Raw genomic sequence first — 19,737 nt, 5'->3', positions numbered from 1 at the left:
TTGTAGAAAAATCATGGTTAATTTCCGTAATGTACGTAATGAATATTTTACTAAATGTACTTCATTTAGTTCCATTAAACTGCAATTATTAAGTATTATTAAGTCCCATTAAACTGTAAATATTACATATATTTCATTGTGACAAAAGTTTATACTAAAACAGAAGATCAAGTTTTCTCAATTTGTTTTAAAAGATGAAGTGAAGTTAAAAGGGGAGCTACAGGTTTCTGCATTGCCTGTGGCTGTAGTCATAAATGCACTTAAGTCAATATTATGATATAGGGACATTTAGTAAAAATAAACATTTATTTTTCTTTCTGAAACTTTATTTATTTTGTTTAGAGAATAATCGTAATTTTCTGAGTGGTTGGCTAAATAAATTCCTTTGTCTCACCAGAAAATGGTGCCTGCAGCTGCACTGTTTAACAAAACAGTCTTTTTATTGGTGATGGGAAACCATACTGTTCCTTCTAGAGAATAATCATAATCCACTGTGAGGGTTGTGCTGAACAAATTCCTTTGTCTCACCAGAAAATGGTGCCTGCAGCTGTTTTTCATATCAAAAGTAACAAAACTATTGTGATTTATTGGATGGGAGGCACACTGTACTGTTCCTTCACTGTAAAAAATTTCCCTGTAAAAAAAAAAAACGGTAATCTACTGGCAGCTGTGGTTGCCAACATCTTACTGTAAAAATACAGTGGGCTACTGTTTTTGAAATTAACGGCAAAATGCAGTTTTGTCATCTTCAGTATACAACTGTAATTTAGCAGCATATATCTGTTAAAATACATACTACTCATAACTCCATGATCTCAATTTTCAGTGCATATTATACCCTGCATTTTCTATTTAACTATTACAAAAAAGAACAAAGTCCAGTAATGTTTTGTTATTTTCTTCTGATATAACACTAGCTAAACTTTTACAATATTCCCTAAAACAGGCATGCATACATACAAACATACAAACATGCATAAAGTCTTTATTTATTCATAAAATACAAATGTACTCTCAAATTAGACTTCAGTGAACACCAGCTAATGTTATATATATATATATATATATATATATACAAATGGTTTATAAAAGATATCAGATGAAATGACTAGTGTCTTTATGTTCCTTTTGGAGCTCAAATGTTTGGTTCCCATTTATCTTCCATTGTATGGGCAAACATTTCTCTATCACAATATCTTAATTTGTCCTCTAAGAGAAAGTCTGGTTTGAGACAGCATAAGGTTGAGTTAAGGATAAGATACTTCTGGACTGATGTTTTTCTTCATCATCTTGGGTCTTCTTCTGCAGTTTTTCCAGTTACCTCAGACACATCTTTTTTTCCATGCAGCTTTGATCCACTTTTCTGGATTTATTCCAATAAAGTATCTGAAAAATAAGAGGAGAAAAGCTTCAGAACATATTCTTGTGTATAATTTGTGTATAACTACTACATATATTGTAAAAATGTCAATTTGGTGTAAAGCTGCTTTGCAACGATATGCATCGTGAAAAGCGCTATACAAATAAATCTGAATTGAATTGAATTGAATTGAATTAAAAACTAGTCGATAATTAAAGAAGTCCACTTCCAGAACAACAATTCACAAATAATTTGCTCACCACCTTGTCATCCAAGATGTTCATGTCTTTCTGTCTTCAGTCGTAAAGAAATTATGTTTTTTAAGGAAAGTATTTCAGGATTTTTCTCCATATAATGGACTTGATTGGTGCCCCGATTTTGAACTTCCAAAATGTAGTTTCAATGCAGCTTTAAAGGGCTAAATTGTTGTTCTGGAAGTGGAGTTCTCCTTTGACTGAAGCCTCGGAATTCACTGCACAAGTCATAGAAACTAATGTAGTAGCTTCGTTTTAGTGAAACAAAATTCAGACATATACTTACCAAGAAGGATCAAGCTAGGAGTCACAGGCAAGTTACCCATTTTCTCAAGGTCGGAAGGAGTGGCAGACATCTATTAGTAAAGAAAACAATTTAAAATGACCAACAACAACAAAAAAACTAATGTGCTACTTGCTGCAATATTCTACAGAGGCAATAAAACTATTTTACTCAGAGTAGAATTCAAAACTGATAATTTTCCTATTTACTTACCCGCATGCTGATTTAAACTCTGATGATGCGATAGATTATATTTAATGGAAATGAGATGTCTGTTTGTCCCTACAATGCAAAAGAAAATGGGGACCAAACTTTAATACCAACAGATATACAGTAAATGGAGGATAAAGGTAATTAATCACATGGTTTAGCCAGTTTTCTGAATTGATTTAATTTAAGTGAAAACAATTTTGCATTTTGCAATTCCAGGTTCTAATTTGTGGTTCTTTGGTCTGATATTTTGATATCAGACAAAATTACTGGTAATTAATCATACCTTTATGTTCCTTTTGGAGCTCGAAGGTTTGGTTCCCACTGGTTTTCCATATGGGCAAAACAGACATCAGTTCTCCAGGACAATATCTTCATTTGTCCTCCAAGAGGAAGTCCTATGAGTTTAAGACAGCATAAGGTTGAGTAATTAATGAGATTTTTAGTGAATGATTTCTTGAACAAACAATAGGCAAACTTACATTTTCTTAAAGAATGAGTCATTTCAGCCATTGAACTACAAGGATAAGGAAAACATGATGTTAAGAATAGATCACTTCTCTAGTTAACTAATTACAGACATCCCACACACAAAACATTAAAATAAATTTTAAAAATAAAATAAAAACCGACAGATTCTTTCCTTTATATGTTTATAAGTTTGCAAACTTTAAGTTTGCAGTCAACACCACACTCATTTGCCTCATTCAGGACAGTGACAAGTCTCTTTACAGACAGGAGGTTAAAGAGCTGGCTGTCTGGTGCAGTCTTAACAATCTGGAGATGATTATGGACTTCAGGAAAAACCCTCCTGCTCTCCCCCCACTCTCCATCATGGACAGCACTGTAACAACAGTGGAGACATTCAGGTTCCTGGGCAACACCATCTCTCAGGACCTGAAGTGTGACATTCACATTGACTCCTTTGTTAAATAAGCCCAGCAGAAATTGTACTTTCTTCACCAGCTGAGGAAATCCAACCTGCCACAGGAGCTGCTGATGCAATTGTACTCGGCCATCATTGAATCCGTACTCTGCACTTCAGTAACTGTCTGGCTCAGCTACCAAAGCTGACCTCAGAAGACTCTAAAACAAATTTCTTGTATGTGTAAACCAGAGGTCGCGTTAACCAAAAAACTGTCCGTCACTGACAGAATTTTTTCAGTGACGGAAAAATCTTAAGGCTGTCTGTCATTTTGACAGATTGCACTGAGGGTGACTGTAGCTGTAATCCCCTGTCCAGTTGGTGGTGAATGCGCTCCAGTGTAGCAGCAGAGCACCGGATACAGAACAAAAACAAAACTGTCACAAATGTTTGATTACGCACAGGCAAGTACACAGAAGCTACAATGATCTATCACAGCCAATATGTTAGTAATATACATGCAGATATTCCTACAATTGATATGATCATACCAGAGCCACTGAAACATGCTTTGATCTTGCCGCCACGCGGTCAAGTAGTTCATGAAGCTCTCATGAAGGGGCAGTGGGACTTGTAACCCAAAGGTTGTGGGCTTGAATCTCAGGTCCAGCAGGCACTGTAGGTGGGGGGAGTGAATATTCAGCACTCTGTCCACCCTCAATAACATGACTGAGGTGAGACCCTTGAGCAAGGCACTGAACCCCAACAGCTCCCACTGCTCTGGTTGCCCCCTGCTCTGGGTGTGTGTTCACAGTGTGTGTGTTTGTTTACTGCTCATTGCTGTGTGTGTGCACTTGGATGGATGAAATGCAGAGCACACATTGCAAGTATGGGTCACCAAGTCACCTCCTTTCCTTTCCTGTTCCAATAAACTCTGTGCTGTCAACATATTTAAATGGGTTTAAGTAGGATACACAGCAGTTTCACTATTTGCAACAATTTTTGGTAAATACTGATGCATAATGTGCATTGATTGTGCATTTATTACTGTGCTGACGGTGCTTTACAGTAGCGTTTAATTCTGGGGGAGAGATAAAGAGACAACATTGCCTGTTCTTACACTCGTTGGTAGTCAAACGTGACCAAACACCTTAAGTGTAACTTTTTATTAATTAACTAAATTAACTATATTTTGTTCAGTCATATTTAGTTAATATTTTGAGGATATTTTTGGTGATAAATACTATTTGCAATACTTATGATACATGTATTATCATTTAAAATATAATAATTTATAATTTATTTAATATTTGTATTACTATTAATGTACTATTTAAGGTTTCAATAGAGAAAATGTTTGTTAATTCCAATTTAATGAGGGAAATTGGAAGCATTTGGTGACCAGAAAAAAAAAACAAAAAACCTAAACATTCATATACTTCACACTTAATTACAAAGTGACAAAACACACATTTTTTTTTTTTTTTTTTTTTTTTTTTTTTAATGCTATAATAGTGAATAATATCTAAAAACAAATTTAAAAGCAACATGTACGGGGGTAAAAACTATTTTAGGGAGTGCAAATGGCTAATGCATGCAAAAAAATGCTCTTCTGTACCATCTACTGTATGTAGTGGTCATTTAACGTGTTTTTACATTTTAAAACACGTTAAATGCCCAAATATTGCCCAAATATTATAGAAATACAAAGATGGTTCTCTCTCATACTTATGATTGGGAGAAACTACAACACGCAATATGCCGTAATAGTCGCACCTTCTAAATGAAAAAGCCAGTCACTAATTGGTAAAGTCATTGGGCCTCATTCATGAAACCTGCGCAACTATATGTGACCCTGGACCGCAAAACCAGTCTTAAGTCGCTGGGGTATATTTGTAGCAATAGCAAAAACTACATTGTGTGGGTCAAAATTATTGATTTTTATTTTATGCCAAAAATCATTAGGATATTAAATAAAGATCATGTTCCATGAAGATATTTTGTAAATTTCCTACAGTAAATATATAAAAATTTGATTAATAATATGCATTGTTAAGAACTTCCTTTGGACAAATTTAAAGGTGATTTTCTCAATATTTAGATTTTTTTGCACCCTCAGATTCCAGATTTTCAAATAGTTGTATCTTGGCCAAATATTATCCTATTCTTACATACCATACATCAATGGAAAAATGAGTAAATTCTGAGGTATCTGCGCATAAAACAGACCTTCCCAAAAATTCTCCTCCAGATTCACAAACGCTTCATAAATGTCCAATTTGATAGTTAAACTTGTATGTTAATGAATTCCAATCATTCGTAAACAGGGCACTTGTGCACACTCATTGCTGTTCCGCCACATTGTTTTACAGTTATCAAAAAGAGGGTAAGGGCAACTGAACTTGTAATTATTATGCCAGTGCATCAAAATTTTGTGTCATCAGTTTGCCAAAAAGAACGTTATACGTACCATTTACACGTGGCAGGGAGCAGGCAGATATTTCTTTCATACCAACTAACATTTTAAAAATACGAGCATTTTCATGAATTTGGAAGTTTCCGTCAAAACGGCTTTACAACGATTTACACAAAAATTCATTCTTCTCATGTTTCATGAATGAGCCCCACTGAATCTCTGCCGTGGTTGTTAGAAGCTCTGGTTCCCATATAAACCTGAGGGTAGAGTGGTATGTTGCGCAATGGCTGGTCTAGCCTGTAAAATAAGTTTTTAAATGCTATTTAAGCATAAAAAATAACATTAATGGGACAGTTCATTCAGAATTTGTTGCTGATTTGAAATATGTAGGTTAATTGCAATTCCAGACAGCTGTTTTTGAGATTTCTGGATTCCCCTGTTCATTTAGATTAAGAGCTGCCCACCGGCCTTGCAAATATGGCCACCGAGTGAACATACTTACCTTGAAAGGGACTTTGAAGAAACTCAGTAAAGTCTCTCTCTGCTGTGAAGATGATATGCTGCAGTGTGACGACCAGCAGAAGAACACAAATGAGCCCAAAACACACTGCCAATATTGACTTCCTCCTGACAAACGGGGAGAAAACACACATATATTAAGAACAGTTCATACCACATTATCAACATTCAACATCCATAATCAACAATTGTAAGTAATCGATAAGGCTTTTTAAATAGTGCTCTTTTGAATGCTCTAGAACAGTGTTTCTCAACCCTGGTCCTGGGCGCCCCCCAACACTGCACATTTTGTGTGTCTCCCTAATCAAACACACCTGATTCTACTCATGAGCTCATTAGAAGAAACTCCAGGACCTGAAATTGGTGTGTCAGATATAGACACGCAAAATGTGCAGTGCTGAGGAAATATGCAAACAATAACATATGCTGTAAAGTAAAAAGGAATAAAACTCTGTGTTAATACACTAAAGGGTGGTTGACACCAGGGACAATAACTATAAAGATAACATCATAACATCATTCTCATTATTAAAGAACAGTAGAATCCACACCACAAATAAAACAATAAAAGGGACAGAGAAACAATATTCTTGGAATCACTTTTAGAGCAACTTTCTTACCAGCTAATGTACAATAAAACATTGACATCCACTCAGAATTAGTCCTGCTATAAGGAGCCCAAGAATTTAAAGTGGCAGACGCTTAGAATAAACAGACGATATCGTCCACTGGTGTGGACACTAACATGGTTATCTTTATAGTTATCTTGATCATTCTTGGTGTAAACAGACCCTCATGCTGCAATACTGTTCTTACAGAACTATGAGTGAAATTTTATGTAATAATTCTCAGTATGTAATATTTCTTAAACACATCACCATCTCTAAAACCACATTCTACTTCAGTAGTATGTGAGTGCATTTAAAAAAGTATACTAAATACTGCATTAAAAATAAAGTATACTACTGCAAAAATATACTGAGGACTTTTATAGTGTATTTCTTAAATGTGTGCTTTAAAAAATAGTTTTAGTAGACTTGTAAAGTGGCATGCGAAAGTTTGGGAACTGCTTGCAGAATCTGTGAAAATGTGAATGACTGTAACAAAATGCAAAGGCGCTCGGAACAGTTGACGAATTTGTCAACTGTTTGTTTATCATTTGCAGGCTGTTTTAAGAATTATTAATTAAAAATTGTAAGTGATCACAGAGAGTCCGTCTGTGACGGACAAACAGCCTACATGTCACAATGCTCCTTTTTACAATTAGTTTTACGATTATAATATTGATTTCTTGCTAGAAATAACATCAAAAGTGCAAAAAGTAAGAAATATACATTTACATACAAACTGACCACCAAATGCAACTTTAAGAAACCATCTGTATTTTTTTAGCTCAACCGTCCCGGAATGGAATGCAAAGAATTGTGGGATATATAAGGCATCGAAGGATACATCTATGCTGCCTTCAAAATTTGATCAGAAGTGAAATTGAATTTGTATTCGGAGGTGCCTTGATGCCTTTCTGCCTTGGAATGCTCCCTCTGAAGGCAGCATTTTAGAGCATTTTCGGATGCAGCCTGAGTTTGCACTTTTCAGTCTGTCTGTTGTTTTTCCCTAAAGCATCTTTTCATTGTAATAAAATATTAATAATAAAATAATTTTTGAACAAATAAATCCAAACAAACTTTTGAACAAAACCGAACTTTAGTTAGGCTAGTAGGTTTACGTGTGATATTGAAATTGGAATCGAAAAGTGGACAATTTTAACTGGTATGTACAATTTTGGTGTCTTATAAATGTATTTATTAAAAAAAAACAATAAATAACATGAGTCAAAAACAATGATAGCAGCAACTATTATTATTATTATTATTATTATTATTATTATTATTATTATTATTATTTTCTACCGGGCCAGTAGAAAAAAAATCCTTAGTGTTGTTCCCTGATAAGATAAGCTACTCCTAAATATAATGTTCTGTAGGTAAGAGCTGAAACATGCAGAAGTTGGAAAAACAAAACATTATTAGGATTTTTTTTTTTTTTAAAGTAGTGCTCAGCTTAACTGTTCCGTTCATGAACAACTATCACAACACAATGGACTTAAAGAAAATGTATTACTGACATTGCAAAGTTTTATAGGTAAAAAAAAAAAAAAAATCTGTAGCACAACCGCTCACCATTCACTATTGTGTTTAGAGTTTTTTAGGAAGGTTTCACAACATTTGTAAATAAAGTAAAATTGTTTAATTTAAAGTTCTCATCTGCTTGAGTTAGATGTTTTTCTTCTGTTGTCTGTCCTTTCTTCTGCCTCATTTTCCAGTGGTCTTCCTGTGTTTTGACTTCATTGTCCTCTCCCATTCTTTCATGTGAGAGTCTATATAATGAAATCATACCTTGTAGAACTGTATCTTCACATACGTTGGTTGTTGTCTTTCTTAGTTGAAACTCTTCAGGTTCAAACAGAGTTGCTCCTTCTTCCATTGTACTGTTAATTTCAAAAGTCTCCAGCATTGCTTGTTCTTGTCTCCCTTTCTCTTGCTCTTTTATTCTGCTGTTTTCTACTTGTTTTTTCTTTTCTTTTGTTTTCCTTTTTTGAGACACTGAGTCAACTTTGCTCTTAAAGTGCTGCTCATCATTCTGTTTGATGAGTTCTTCAATCTTATTTAAAAGGTTTTTGATGCAAATTTGATTACTCTCATCATTACGATTGATCTCATGATATGCTCTACATTTACTGACTAGGTCCTCAAATTTTTCACCAAATTTAAAATTCTTCCATTCTTTCTTTGACATTAGTTCTCTTCCAATGAACAGCACCATGGTGATCTTTAAAGCTCGAACACTAAAGATCTCCTCTATTTTCTCAACAATGTTCCTTTCGTCTTCTTCAAAGGTCTCCAGGTTGATGACGAGCAGGAACACATCAGAACCAGGATCACAGAGATCCAGACTCTTCATCATCTGCTCCTGCAGCTCTTCATCAGTCAGGTGAGTGTTGAAGAATCCTGGAGTGTCAATGATGGAGATGTTTCTGTCTTCTATTCTTCCTGTCTGTATCTCACTCTCTCTGGTTCTGCTTTCTTTAAACGCCTCTCGACCCAGTATTGCATTTCCTATTGAACTCTTTCCAGCACCAGAAACTCCCAGTAGAACTATCCTCAGATCATCTGAATCACCTGTCAAACAATTCATGTCATTAGCTGCAGCTCTTCATTTGTAAATGCTTCCAGTATTCTACTATTTCATCCTCAGTTAAAAAACATTGTTCCAGTCTCCTGCTTCTGTGTGTTGTGTACAGTTTCATGCTGTCATTTGGCATTTTGTTTCCTATATCATTTCCCCAAAGCACTGACAGAGTAATAACTGGGCAATCACAAGTGTATCGTTTCTTTTCAGTTGTACATTTTATCAGCATACACTACAGCATACATGTAAAAAGAGGAGGTAACCTGAACTTGTAAAGGTCTTCTTTTACTCGATCTAGCATTCAAATAATTTTTGCTGATGGAACCTCCATTTCTAGTTAATTTATTGATTGAAACCTGTTTCAGTTAGGGTTAGGGTTAGGTTTTTTTTTTTTTTTTTGGGGCGGGAGTGGTTGCCTCCAGTGGCTGTAGTTCTCAGAGTAATATCACACGTTGTGCTCTACTTTTTTGTGGGCGGGCATGGTTTTCAGATTATGACGCATGCTGCTCTGTCTCTATCAATGCAGGGGGGAAAATGCATACAATTAAATTCTCAGTAAACCAGCTGCACATAGCATAGCTGGGTTTTTTTTGGGGGGGGCTTGACTGAAAGTGGAAAGAACTCAATTTGTTTTTTCAAATACATTGAATAAATCAATTAGATAAACAGTTTAAATTTAGTTTACTAAAATCAAAAGATTAATTACAGTGTAAAGTATCATATTAGGTCATTTAATTTACACTAACCTTTGCCCTCAGATGCCATTGTGTCTCACGTAGTTTGTTTTTGTCCGTCTCTCTTTCTTCGCTTGTGTGCAGAATCTAGAAAAGTGATACAAAAAGTGAATTTTCCCTCATAGTGGAAAATTAGTAGGTAACCCTTTGAGACCTAAAAGTGAAATGAGCTTGGGCCCTACTCTTTGAAAGCAAAAGTCAATCGTGAGAGCAGCTTAGAAACAGTTTAGACAGTTTAGAAACCGCACAGGCTTGCAATGGGGGAAACATTTTGACTGATGATTACTCAACAACAGCAGTTCACACCAATACCTGTCGCAATACAAGTCGCTGACTTTATCTCTTAATCCAAAAACAAAGAAAGCACTAGTTTATCAATAAAAAAATGTAAAATATTAATGCAGCTTCTTTACTGATGTTCCCTGACACAATCAGTACTTCTGCTGGTGTGCTGTAACAAGCTTTATGCGTCCACTTGAGCGCTTACTATTCTATGTAGGCATTTAAAGGCTCATTATTATGATTTAAATGGTTTATTAATAAATGTGTGATTAGACTAATGCTTAAAATGAATGACTACTAGTCAACCAGAAAAATCTTTAGTTGAGGGCAGCCCTAATTTCAGCATTTACTTGTACAACATTCATATCAAAAGTTGTATTTGTTAATAATAGTTAATGCACTGTGAACAAACATGTACAAAAAATGGATCACTGTATTTTTTATTAGTGGTCGACCGATTTGCCAAATATTGGCATCGGGCAATACGTTTTTCTGTTTGGCCGATGAGCTTGAGGCAGGACTTTTATTTTGACAGTGAAAGCTGTTGTTGTTTAATGGAAGTCTGTCTAATAATCAATTAGAACTGTAAAACAAATGAATTACAATTTATACAAAAACAAAAAAAAAAAACATTATAATGATTGCTTTTATATTATTAGTAGAAAGGCAAACATTATAATACCTTTTTTAATTAAGTGATTTCTGGTAGCCAGTGTTGATATTTGAAATCACCAAAAACAAACAGTCCCCTACCCCATAAGGGTGTTGCCCTTATTTTGATAGCTCCTTCCCACACATACTTATGCAACCCAGGCAATGATTATGGCGCAATCTGCTGTGCCAGCCACTGATTGCAGATGAACAAACAAGCGAACATGACACATGAGCAAATTCAAGCAAAAGCCAGCATATATTAGTTCTGTGAAGCAAAGCAAACCCAGTGTTACTCACCTATCGAAAAGAAACAAAGCAACCTCGGCATCTGATCGCAGGCCTTCCCACCCCTTTAGTTCTCTTAAATGCTGGAAAGTTTATCTGATATTTACACGGGTCCCACTTCTTGCCTTATCACAGCATTTCCCAATCTTAGTCCACGCGCCATGATTCCAGTTCGAAACGAGTGTTTCCATTCAGAGAGCATTAAAGTGTGCAAGACGTGAACTCAAATTGTATTTATTTACAGAGGTATATGATATCACACTTCTCTAGTAAGTTTTTTCTGTGTGTAAATATGCCATTATTGTTATCAAGAATAGCTGTGAAAATATCAGTTTTTAATTTTGTCAGTATAGCACACCCCTAACTTACAGTAGCCTCATTTTTATTTCTTAAGGTCTTATATATGACTTTTAAAAAATGTGCAGCAATCCTGGACTCTCCGAAAATACTTCAAATAAAATAACTCTGTGCAAAACTAACTTTCAGTTCACTATAACACATGCACTCACGTGTGATTCACAGGAATAAACGAATGTCCCTCGATCTATGTCACAGTTTATGGATCACACGAAAACGCAACATGACTCAAAACTGCATACAGTCAGAAAGTCGACAAAAATACAAGCGTTCTGATTGACACTCACCGCTCCAGCAGCTCTCTCTCTCTCTCTCACTCTCACCCAGTCTCCAACAGCTCTTGATTCGCACTGCAGTGACAGTTGGTGATATCCAGTTGTCCACCGAGTCGAATCTAGTACCAAAAAAGGAAATAGGTGTGTTCGACTTGAAGCACCACCACAGACATGGTGATTACATACTTTATCACAGATGAAGTAAATTAAGTACAATATTTGTCAAATACAAACTAGTTTCTGAACGTTTGTGAAAAATGCTTTTGAACAGTGAAAAGGGCTTTTGTTCAGAGTAATAAACAAATGATGTTATGTGCTCACCATGAAACCACTGTCAAAAATGTTAGGTAACACTTTATAATAACATTCAGTTGTAAGCCATTTATAAGCAATTAGTTAATGATGAAATAATCATTTACATAACATTTATAAAAGATTACTAAGTGATATGCTAACAATTTGTGTATGTTTTATTAATTCATTTACAAGTAATTAGTTAATAATTAACTAATCATTTTAAAAAAAATGACTTACTACTGAACGTTATTGTAAAGTGTTACCAAATGTTAATATTTGAATGAGTCATTTAGAACACAGGCAGGCCTCTTTTTTCCCCTCAACTAGTTTACCTTTATAGAACAGATTCTTTGATGCATCCTTGTTTGTTAAACAAATCAGATGTTCAGATGTTTATCCATGCTACTAAACACATCTCTTCCGTGAGCTGCATCCTGCTTTTATGCAAATCTATGCTTTTACAATTTCTGATATTCCTCCATGTTCTAACGTAATATCCAATGTTTGAAACATTTGTATTAGCATTTCTTGTGTTATTGCTGTGTTGTTCTCCTCATTTGTAAGATTACAAGATTACAAATATTAATTCTTTTGTTTATATACTGTACAGAGAGATGCAAAGAGATAGCAAATTTATAGCAGACATGACATGTTCCAGATGATGTTTTTGTTGTTGTTGTTGTACGCTATTCTAATTAACAGTATAAACCATATACCATAACTATAATTTAAAAATGCATTTCTCTGAATTGCAAAATATACACTCACAATTGTGAGTTATAAAGTCAGAATTGCATGATACATGATTCACACAAATGTTTAGTAAAAAGGAATTGGAAACCCCGTTTACATTTTCATTATTTGTAATGTTTTCCACATGCACTTTTAATTCACTAATTCAGTCTTTGCAAAAAGTGATGACGTTTTATTGCAGGCAAAGCCTATCTGGTTCCAGAAAATGACAGCTGTCAAGTCACAGTCAATGAAAGCCATGGAATAAAAGAATAAAAAAAGTACATTTGAGTTTATATTTCAAAATTCTGACTTCAGTTTCACAATTTTGAGATTATGTCTCACAATTTTAATAAGAAAAATAAACTTGCCATTCTCTCTTTGAGTTTATATCCCACACTTATTGTAAATTGTTATAGCTTTAAATAGTATTTCATGCTGTAACTGTAGGTCTAATATAATGCAGAATAATTATGTCAGTACTTCCATTCAGAAAGGAGGTGTCCCGGGCTTTTTAGGCTGTCTGGAACACACATCAATGATCAGCCAGTTGATCCGAGAGGCCAAACAGAAGAAAGGCCATTTTAACAGTGGTCTGGTTGGATCTAGCGGATGCTTATGGATCTATTCCTCATGATCTCATCCAGCTCAGATTCGACCATTACTACATCCCAGTTAATATTCAAGAACTGATCATCAGCTATCTAAGGAGGATTAAACCGAGGTTAACATCAGCCCAGTGGACAACCAAATGACAGTTTCTTCAGAAGGCAATCCCAACGGGATGTATATCTCCCCTACCCTCACATGTCATTTGGATGTTATTATTTGGGCTAAATCAAGTCGGCCCGTCAACATAAAACTGTTGAAAATACTAGAAAATTGTTCTCATGTTTTAAGTCAGTTCCCACTGTTTTGCGTCCTGAGGTGGAAATGCCCCAACTGTAGGGAAAACTCAAGTGTATACTTAACATTTTGGACAACCATTGTTTTGTTTTTGTTTGTTTTTTGTTTTACATTTACATTTTGGTTATTGTTTTCTTTCACACTTTAGATGCTAGAGAAAAAAAGCCAGGCTAAAGCATACAAAGTGCAAACTTCTTTTGTGGCTCAATAATCCAGGATTGGGGTGGTGAAAGGAGCAGAAGAACCAGAAGATCAGAGACCAGGCAGCAATCTACTGATGCCACTGAGGGAACTGATTTACCTAATGTGTTAACTAAACCAAAAAAAAAAAATGTCATCACTCACATTCATGTTGTTCCAGACCTATAAGACTTCTGTTCACCTTTGAAACTTTAATGTAGATCTTTTTATTAAAATCTGAGAAATTTTTGTCCCTCCATTTCACAGTTTATGCAGCTACCACTTTCAAGCTTCAGAAAGTTAGTAAATACATCATTAAAGTAATCCATGTGACTCCAGTTGTTTAACCTCAATTTCTGAAGTGATGTGAATGCTTTGTGTGCACGAAAAACATTTCATTTTTATTCACAAAATAACATTTTCAAGAGAGCATCACAATGCATCAGTGTTGTGTTGGCATGACAGCTGGCCATCTTACGGTGCTTTTGTGAATATGCATTGGAGATACATAATTATAATATAATAATTAATAATTAATTGTTTTTTTTTTTTTTGTTGCTGTTTTTTGAACACACAAGGCATCTGTTAAAAATATCTTAATTTGTGTTCTGCACAAAAGGGTATTGGAGCATCATGATAAGGTCATGGTAAGTAATTAAAGGAGAGATCCACTTCCAGAACAACAATTCACAAATAATGTACTCACCCCCTTGTCATCCAAGATGTTCATGTCTTTCTGTCTTCAGTCATGAAGAAATTATGTTTTTTGAGGAAAACGTTTCAGGATTTTTCTGCATATAATGGACTTCATTGGTGCCCCGATTGAAATGTAGTTTAAATGCAGCTTCAAAAGCTCTAAATGATCCCAGCCGAGGAAGAAGGGTCTTATTTAGTGAAACGATTGGTCATTGTTTTCGAAAAATAAAAATTTGTATACTTTTTAAGCACAAAATCTCACGTAGCACAGGCTCTCGGATGCACGTCCATGGGTCGTTCTTGAACGATTCATACATTTTGAACCAATCTTTAATGTGACTCGGGAAGAACGAGTCGTCTCGGGGAGTGATTTGTTCAGTTGCGCATGCGCAACATCTTATTAGGTTCTGTACTGGAATTAGTTCACCTGCTTCAAGTCTTTGGGTTTTTCAAGTGGTTCGTTCATCTGATGGGGCTGTCACGTGATGCTGATTTTGCTAAAATTAACGAAATGACTCGAAAAAAGATTAATTCATTTTGCTGAATGAGACTCAAAGGTCCGAGACGGTAAAATGATCCAAACTTCCCGTCACTACTACGTATCACGTCTTTGAATCACCACAAGTTCATTGTCTGTGTACTCCGGCTCAGAAAGGTAGAGTATGTCAAAAAACTCTGTGTTATTTTCTCCTACAACTTCAGAATCATCCGACATCATTGTACCTTTTTGTTTGTAAACAGCGTTTAACTTACTTGCACTTTCTTAGTCTTTGCACATTGGCTTTGTAAACACCGGGGCTGTGGTTTCGCGTGACCTTTCGACCTGATTCAATAGTACGTGAATGCGCTTCCTAGAGCCAATCGTTTCTCTGGATAAGACACTTCTTCCTCGGCTGGGATCATTTAGAGCCTTTGAAGCTGCATTTAAACTACATTTTGGAAGTTCAAAATCGGGGCACCAATGAAGTCCATTATATGGAGAAAAATCCTAAAATGTTTTCCTCAAAAACCATAATTTCTTTACAAGTGAAGACAGAAAGACATGAACATCTTGAATGACAAGGGGGTGAGTATATTATTTGTGAATTGTTGTTCTGGAAATGGACTTCTCCTTTAATGACAAAATTTACATTGTTGGGAGAAATATGTTCATATGTGGTCATAATTGGTCATTGTTCTGTTTTATGAATATTTTTCAATATTTTAAAGGTTATTGATTTGAAAAATCAGTTTCAAATAAATACTGCTCTTTTGAAAGTTTAATTCAAAAAATACTAAAAAAAAAAAAAAAAAAATGGTTTCCACAAAAATACTGGGCAGCACAACTGTTTACCATCATGATGAAAATCAGAAAAGTTTCTTGAGCAGCAAATCATATTAGAATGATTTCTGAAGGATCATGTGACACTGAAGACTGGGGTAATTATGCTGACAATTTAGTTCACAGGATTAAATTATGTTTCACAATGTATTCATATGCAAAGCAACCATTTTTGGTAGTTAGATTTCATAATGTTACTGTTTTTATAGTATGTTTGGTCAAATGCAGGCTCAAAATGTGATCAAGAAAGTGTTATTTTACATTAAAGATACATTTAATGTGTCAATAAATCTTTTGGTACTCTTTTGTGAATTGTCTTATTTTGATAATTATGAATGTAAATATAATCATGAATTTACAGTTGAAATTTGGCCTGAAAAAGATTTCTTTTTAACTTTCACTTTACAACCGCATTTAGACGTAATTTGGGCATCTTTTTATAGACATCTTTTCACCTTTCACTTTTCAACCAAATTTTAACGTTGTTTAGACATCTGGCATTGCCGTCTTTCGGTGGGTCCTCCGTCATATGTTGTGGAGGAGTTCAAGGTGGCACAATACAGAGTCGTGCTAAGTCTGTGAGGAGGCTTAGAAGAGGAAAGCCTTGAAGTATCAGCCTTTAATTTAGGAGTGTAAAGATAAAGGACAGCAGGAATGGCTGTTTCCTGTGGAAAGAAGTTGTAGAGGCTTTCCTGCCAAATCAGTATGGCATCAGCTTTAGGCATGGACGAGAAGAGCAAAAAACATGCTGCTCATAGGATGGGAGAGGAGGCTGAAAAACTTCAGTCTGGATATGGAGCAAGAGAGAGAAAGAAAGCTAGAAACCAGGAGCAGATGGACAGTGACTTTGCCACCACTGCCAACCCACCAACTGGAGAGTGTTGTGGTAGGGGTCGAAACATTCAAGGAAGGCTGGGAAGCACCTGATGCAATCTTCTTCTGACTGAAAGCTATTGTTACAAAAAGGAGTAACCAAAGAAAGCACCCTATCACTTACTAACCTAGGTGTATATGACTTTCTTCTTTCAGACGAACACAACCTGACTTTATTAAAAAATATTCTGGCTCTTCCAAGCTTTGTAGCCCTATTCATAGGGTGACCACCCGCCAATAGATCTGTTGCGGGACATATATGTGATTTTGCGGGACAATGTGGGACACATGTGAGGTAAATACATTATGTAAATACTGATTGCAGCCGTTGTCATATGCGCTGATTAATGTTTCTGAGCGCATACATGGAAGCGAGAGAAAGTGCATCTTTTTTTATTGAGAATTAAGAGAATCCACCTACGAGAGAAGAGATTTTTACATGTGTGCTCGGCCATTTCCATCGGTGGTGCCAGATGACTTGATGAGGTCCGTGCATTCTTTGCACGGAAACTATGCCCAAAAAGAATAAATAAATACGCTTTCTTAAAAAGAGAAAATTGCATTAACGTTTCTTAATAAAAAAAAGACTGATGAAAATATGGGACATTTTCTCAATATGCGATGTGTGAGACAAGGGGTGAAAATGCTGTGCTGTACAACGCAAAGTGGGACAGGTGGTCACCCTACCTATACAGTGCGTCCATCATCCATAAGTGCTCCATGTGGCTCTATGGTGTGGATAGGCCTTCTTTAAGACAGGCTAAACTCAGGTGTTGTCATGAAGAAGTGCATTTTCAGGACACAGAATGCATCTTAAATAGTGTTTTGGGGTGCAGAAGCATACTACTGTACACAGACAGTGTCAAAGCTGAAAGAACACGTCAAACAAATGATAAGAATAGAAAGTGTAAATGCTGAGGTGGATTTTTCCTGCAAAGCCGCTATGGAAATACAGTAGGAGAGAGTGGGGACGGTTGCAACACTTCAAGCATTTCCTTAAGCTTCTCAGAGATTGTTTGTATTAGAAAGCCAAAATTTTAAAACTATTAAGCCACATCTGTCTCTACTCACCCACATTGCTGCAACATGTGTACATATGATAACAGACAGGGGACAGTTGAAACAATTATTAAAATGTAATTAAATCATTCTTAAATATCATTCTGCAGTTTTTTTTATTATTATTTTATTTGTGTACAGACAGGATCTTCAATAAGGTAAATTGGCTGTATAAAACCAAAGAAAAGTAAACAGAAAAACATTCTCAAGTAACAAGCAGATTTTTAACCTATTCACTTAACTATAAAAAAGGAGAGATAGCTATTGAATATGGCAAGCTTTTAAATCAATGTTGTGGTAAGGGACAACACTTACACTGATAGCTGTAATAAAACTTGGTATATTAGCTTGACACAATATTAGAAGCTCATAAAACACTGATTAAAATGTTATGTGCATCACACAAACATTTCAGAAAATGTATTATTATTATTATTATTATTTTATTATTATTTTTTATTTTTTTTGTCAAATGAATGGTCACATGTGGCTGATTTCTTCCAGTAAGGATGAGGGGCCAATAAAACATGTGCAGTATTAATTTCATAACTGTATTCCTGCTTGAAGAAATAAGCCATGTTGCAACTGCCCCTCGTTGCAACCGTCCCCACTCTTCCTAAATGTACAGATTCTCCACTCTACAGCACATTCAAATGAACACACAAATAATGACCAGCAAACAGAAAATATTTGGGCAAACACACAAATGAAGAAGAACAGTGAAAAAGGCTTGTGTTCAGAGTAATAAACAAATGATGTTATGTGCTCACCCAAATGAGCAATATGTGTCAAAAATTTGAATATTTGAATGAGTCATATAGAACACAGCCAGACCTCTTTTTTTCCCTCAACTAGTTTACTTTGACGCATGCTTGTCTGTTAAACAAATTGGATGTTCAGATATGTTTATCCATGCTACTGAACACATCTCTTCCCTGAGCTGCATCCTGCTTTTATGCAAATATGTTCTAACGTACTATTCAATGTTTGAAACTTTGTATTAGCACTTCTTGTGTTCTTGCCATAGCCTACTACGCAAAGCCACGACACGTGATAAAATAAGTTTTTGTCCTATAGCCCGAATGGCATCACATGAAAATTCTATTTTAGAAATGGTTTCTATTTCTGCAATGTTGCAGCTACAACAACAACACAAACTATGACACATTTAAAGTGGTCATCGGATGCTAAGTTCACTTTTACATGTTGTTTGAACATTAATGTGTGTTGGCAGTGTATGCACAAATCTACCCTATAATGATAAAAATCCATGCGGAGATTTTTAATGAATCTGTAAAAATAATATCCCCTTTTTCAAATCAAATCAAGTAAACAGCTTGTCACTGCACGGAGAGAAGAGAGGGGCGGGGCGAGCAGAGCTCATTAACATTTAAAGCAACCTGGATCAGAAAAGGATAAATTTTGCAGAGCTCATTTTGACAAGGTAAAAAGGATGTTGTTTTACGCAATGCATTGAGAATTTTTAACCAAAGTATATTATAGACTTTTCGTTAAGTCCCTAAAGAATCATATCAACTTGTGGAAATGGGCATCCGATGAGCCCTGTGCTTCATTCAATACTAAAAGTGTCTAGTGTGAGTTTGAATATCATTTTGCTTGACATTTATAGCCATACTGAAAGCAAAAATAGTTTACCTCAGATCTTGAAAATAAATAAGCAAACATGTTATAACCGTGAACCAACAAGTGTTTTCTATATAAAAGATGATGTCAGTCACTCAATATTTAGTTTTAACAATGTTAAAAAGGTTTAATATTTATGAATTACATTATAAACTCGCCATTTCGTGGGGAGTGCAGTGCAATTTTGCACTTCTGAATGGCTGTGGCGTCATGTTATCCGCGTCTGGAGTTTCAGCTAAACTGCTTGTCACATTCAGGGGTTTGTCATGAGAAGTGTTCAAAACAGCTATGGTTTGCAGACAGGTATTAGAGTTGATGTTACAAATACATATTTTGAACATACTGT

General features: G+C 35.4%; 1 protein-coding gene across 5 annotated transcripts; it reads right to left on the bottom strand.

Annotated features, from left to right (window-relative positions):
- Positions 1–1,019: 1,019 nt before the first annotated feature.
- Positions 1,020–11,743, bottom strand: LOC127161389 (GTPase IMAP family member 9). Of its 5 annotated transcripts, XM_051104178.1 has the most exons (9): positions 11,696–11,730; positions 9,843–9,917; positions 8,304–9,086; positions 5,891–6,015; positions 2,590–2,624; positions 2,394–2,505; positions 2,111–2,179; positions 1,901–1,970; positions 1,020–1,386 (listed from the first exon to the last, which is right to left on the bottom strand). In XM_051104178.1, the coding sequence occupies exons 2-5, from the start codon at positions 9,859–9,861 to the stop codon at positions 2,613–2,615; spliced, it is 939 nt and encodes a 312-aa protein (XP_050960135.1). In that variant the 5' UTR covers positions 9,862–9,917; positions 11,696–11,730; the 3' UTR covers positions 1,020–1,386; positions 1,901–1,970; positions 2,111–2,179; positions 2,394–2,505; positions 2,590–2,612. The 5 variants fall into 5 exon arrangements, with proteins under 5 accessions (XP_050960135.1, XP_050960129.1, XP_050960122.1 ...); XM_051104172.1 differs by lacking the exon at positions 2,590–2,624; XM_051104165.1 differs by lacking the exons at positions 1,020–1,386; positions 1,901–1,970; positions 2,111–2,179; positions 2,394–2,505; positions 2,590–2,624 and adding an exon at positions 4,532–5,685.
- Positions 11,744–19,737: the final 7,994 nt, after the last annotated feature.

The sequence above is a fragment of the Labeo rohita genome, chromosome 3 (genome assembly GCF_022985175.1).
Source record: "Labeo rohita strain BAU-BD-2019 chromosome 3, IGBB_LRoh.1.0, whole genome shotgun sequence".
NCBI lineage: Eukaryota > Metazoa > Chordata > Actinopteri > Cypriniformes > Cyprinidae > Labeo > Labeo rohita.
Note: the sequence above shows the minus strand (reverse complement) of the source record. Positions and strands in the feature narration are given on the sequence as shown.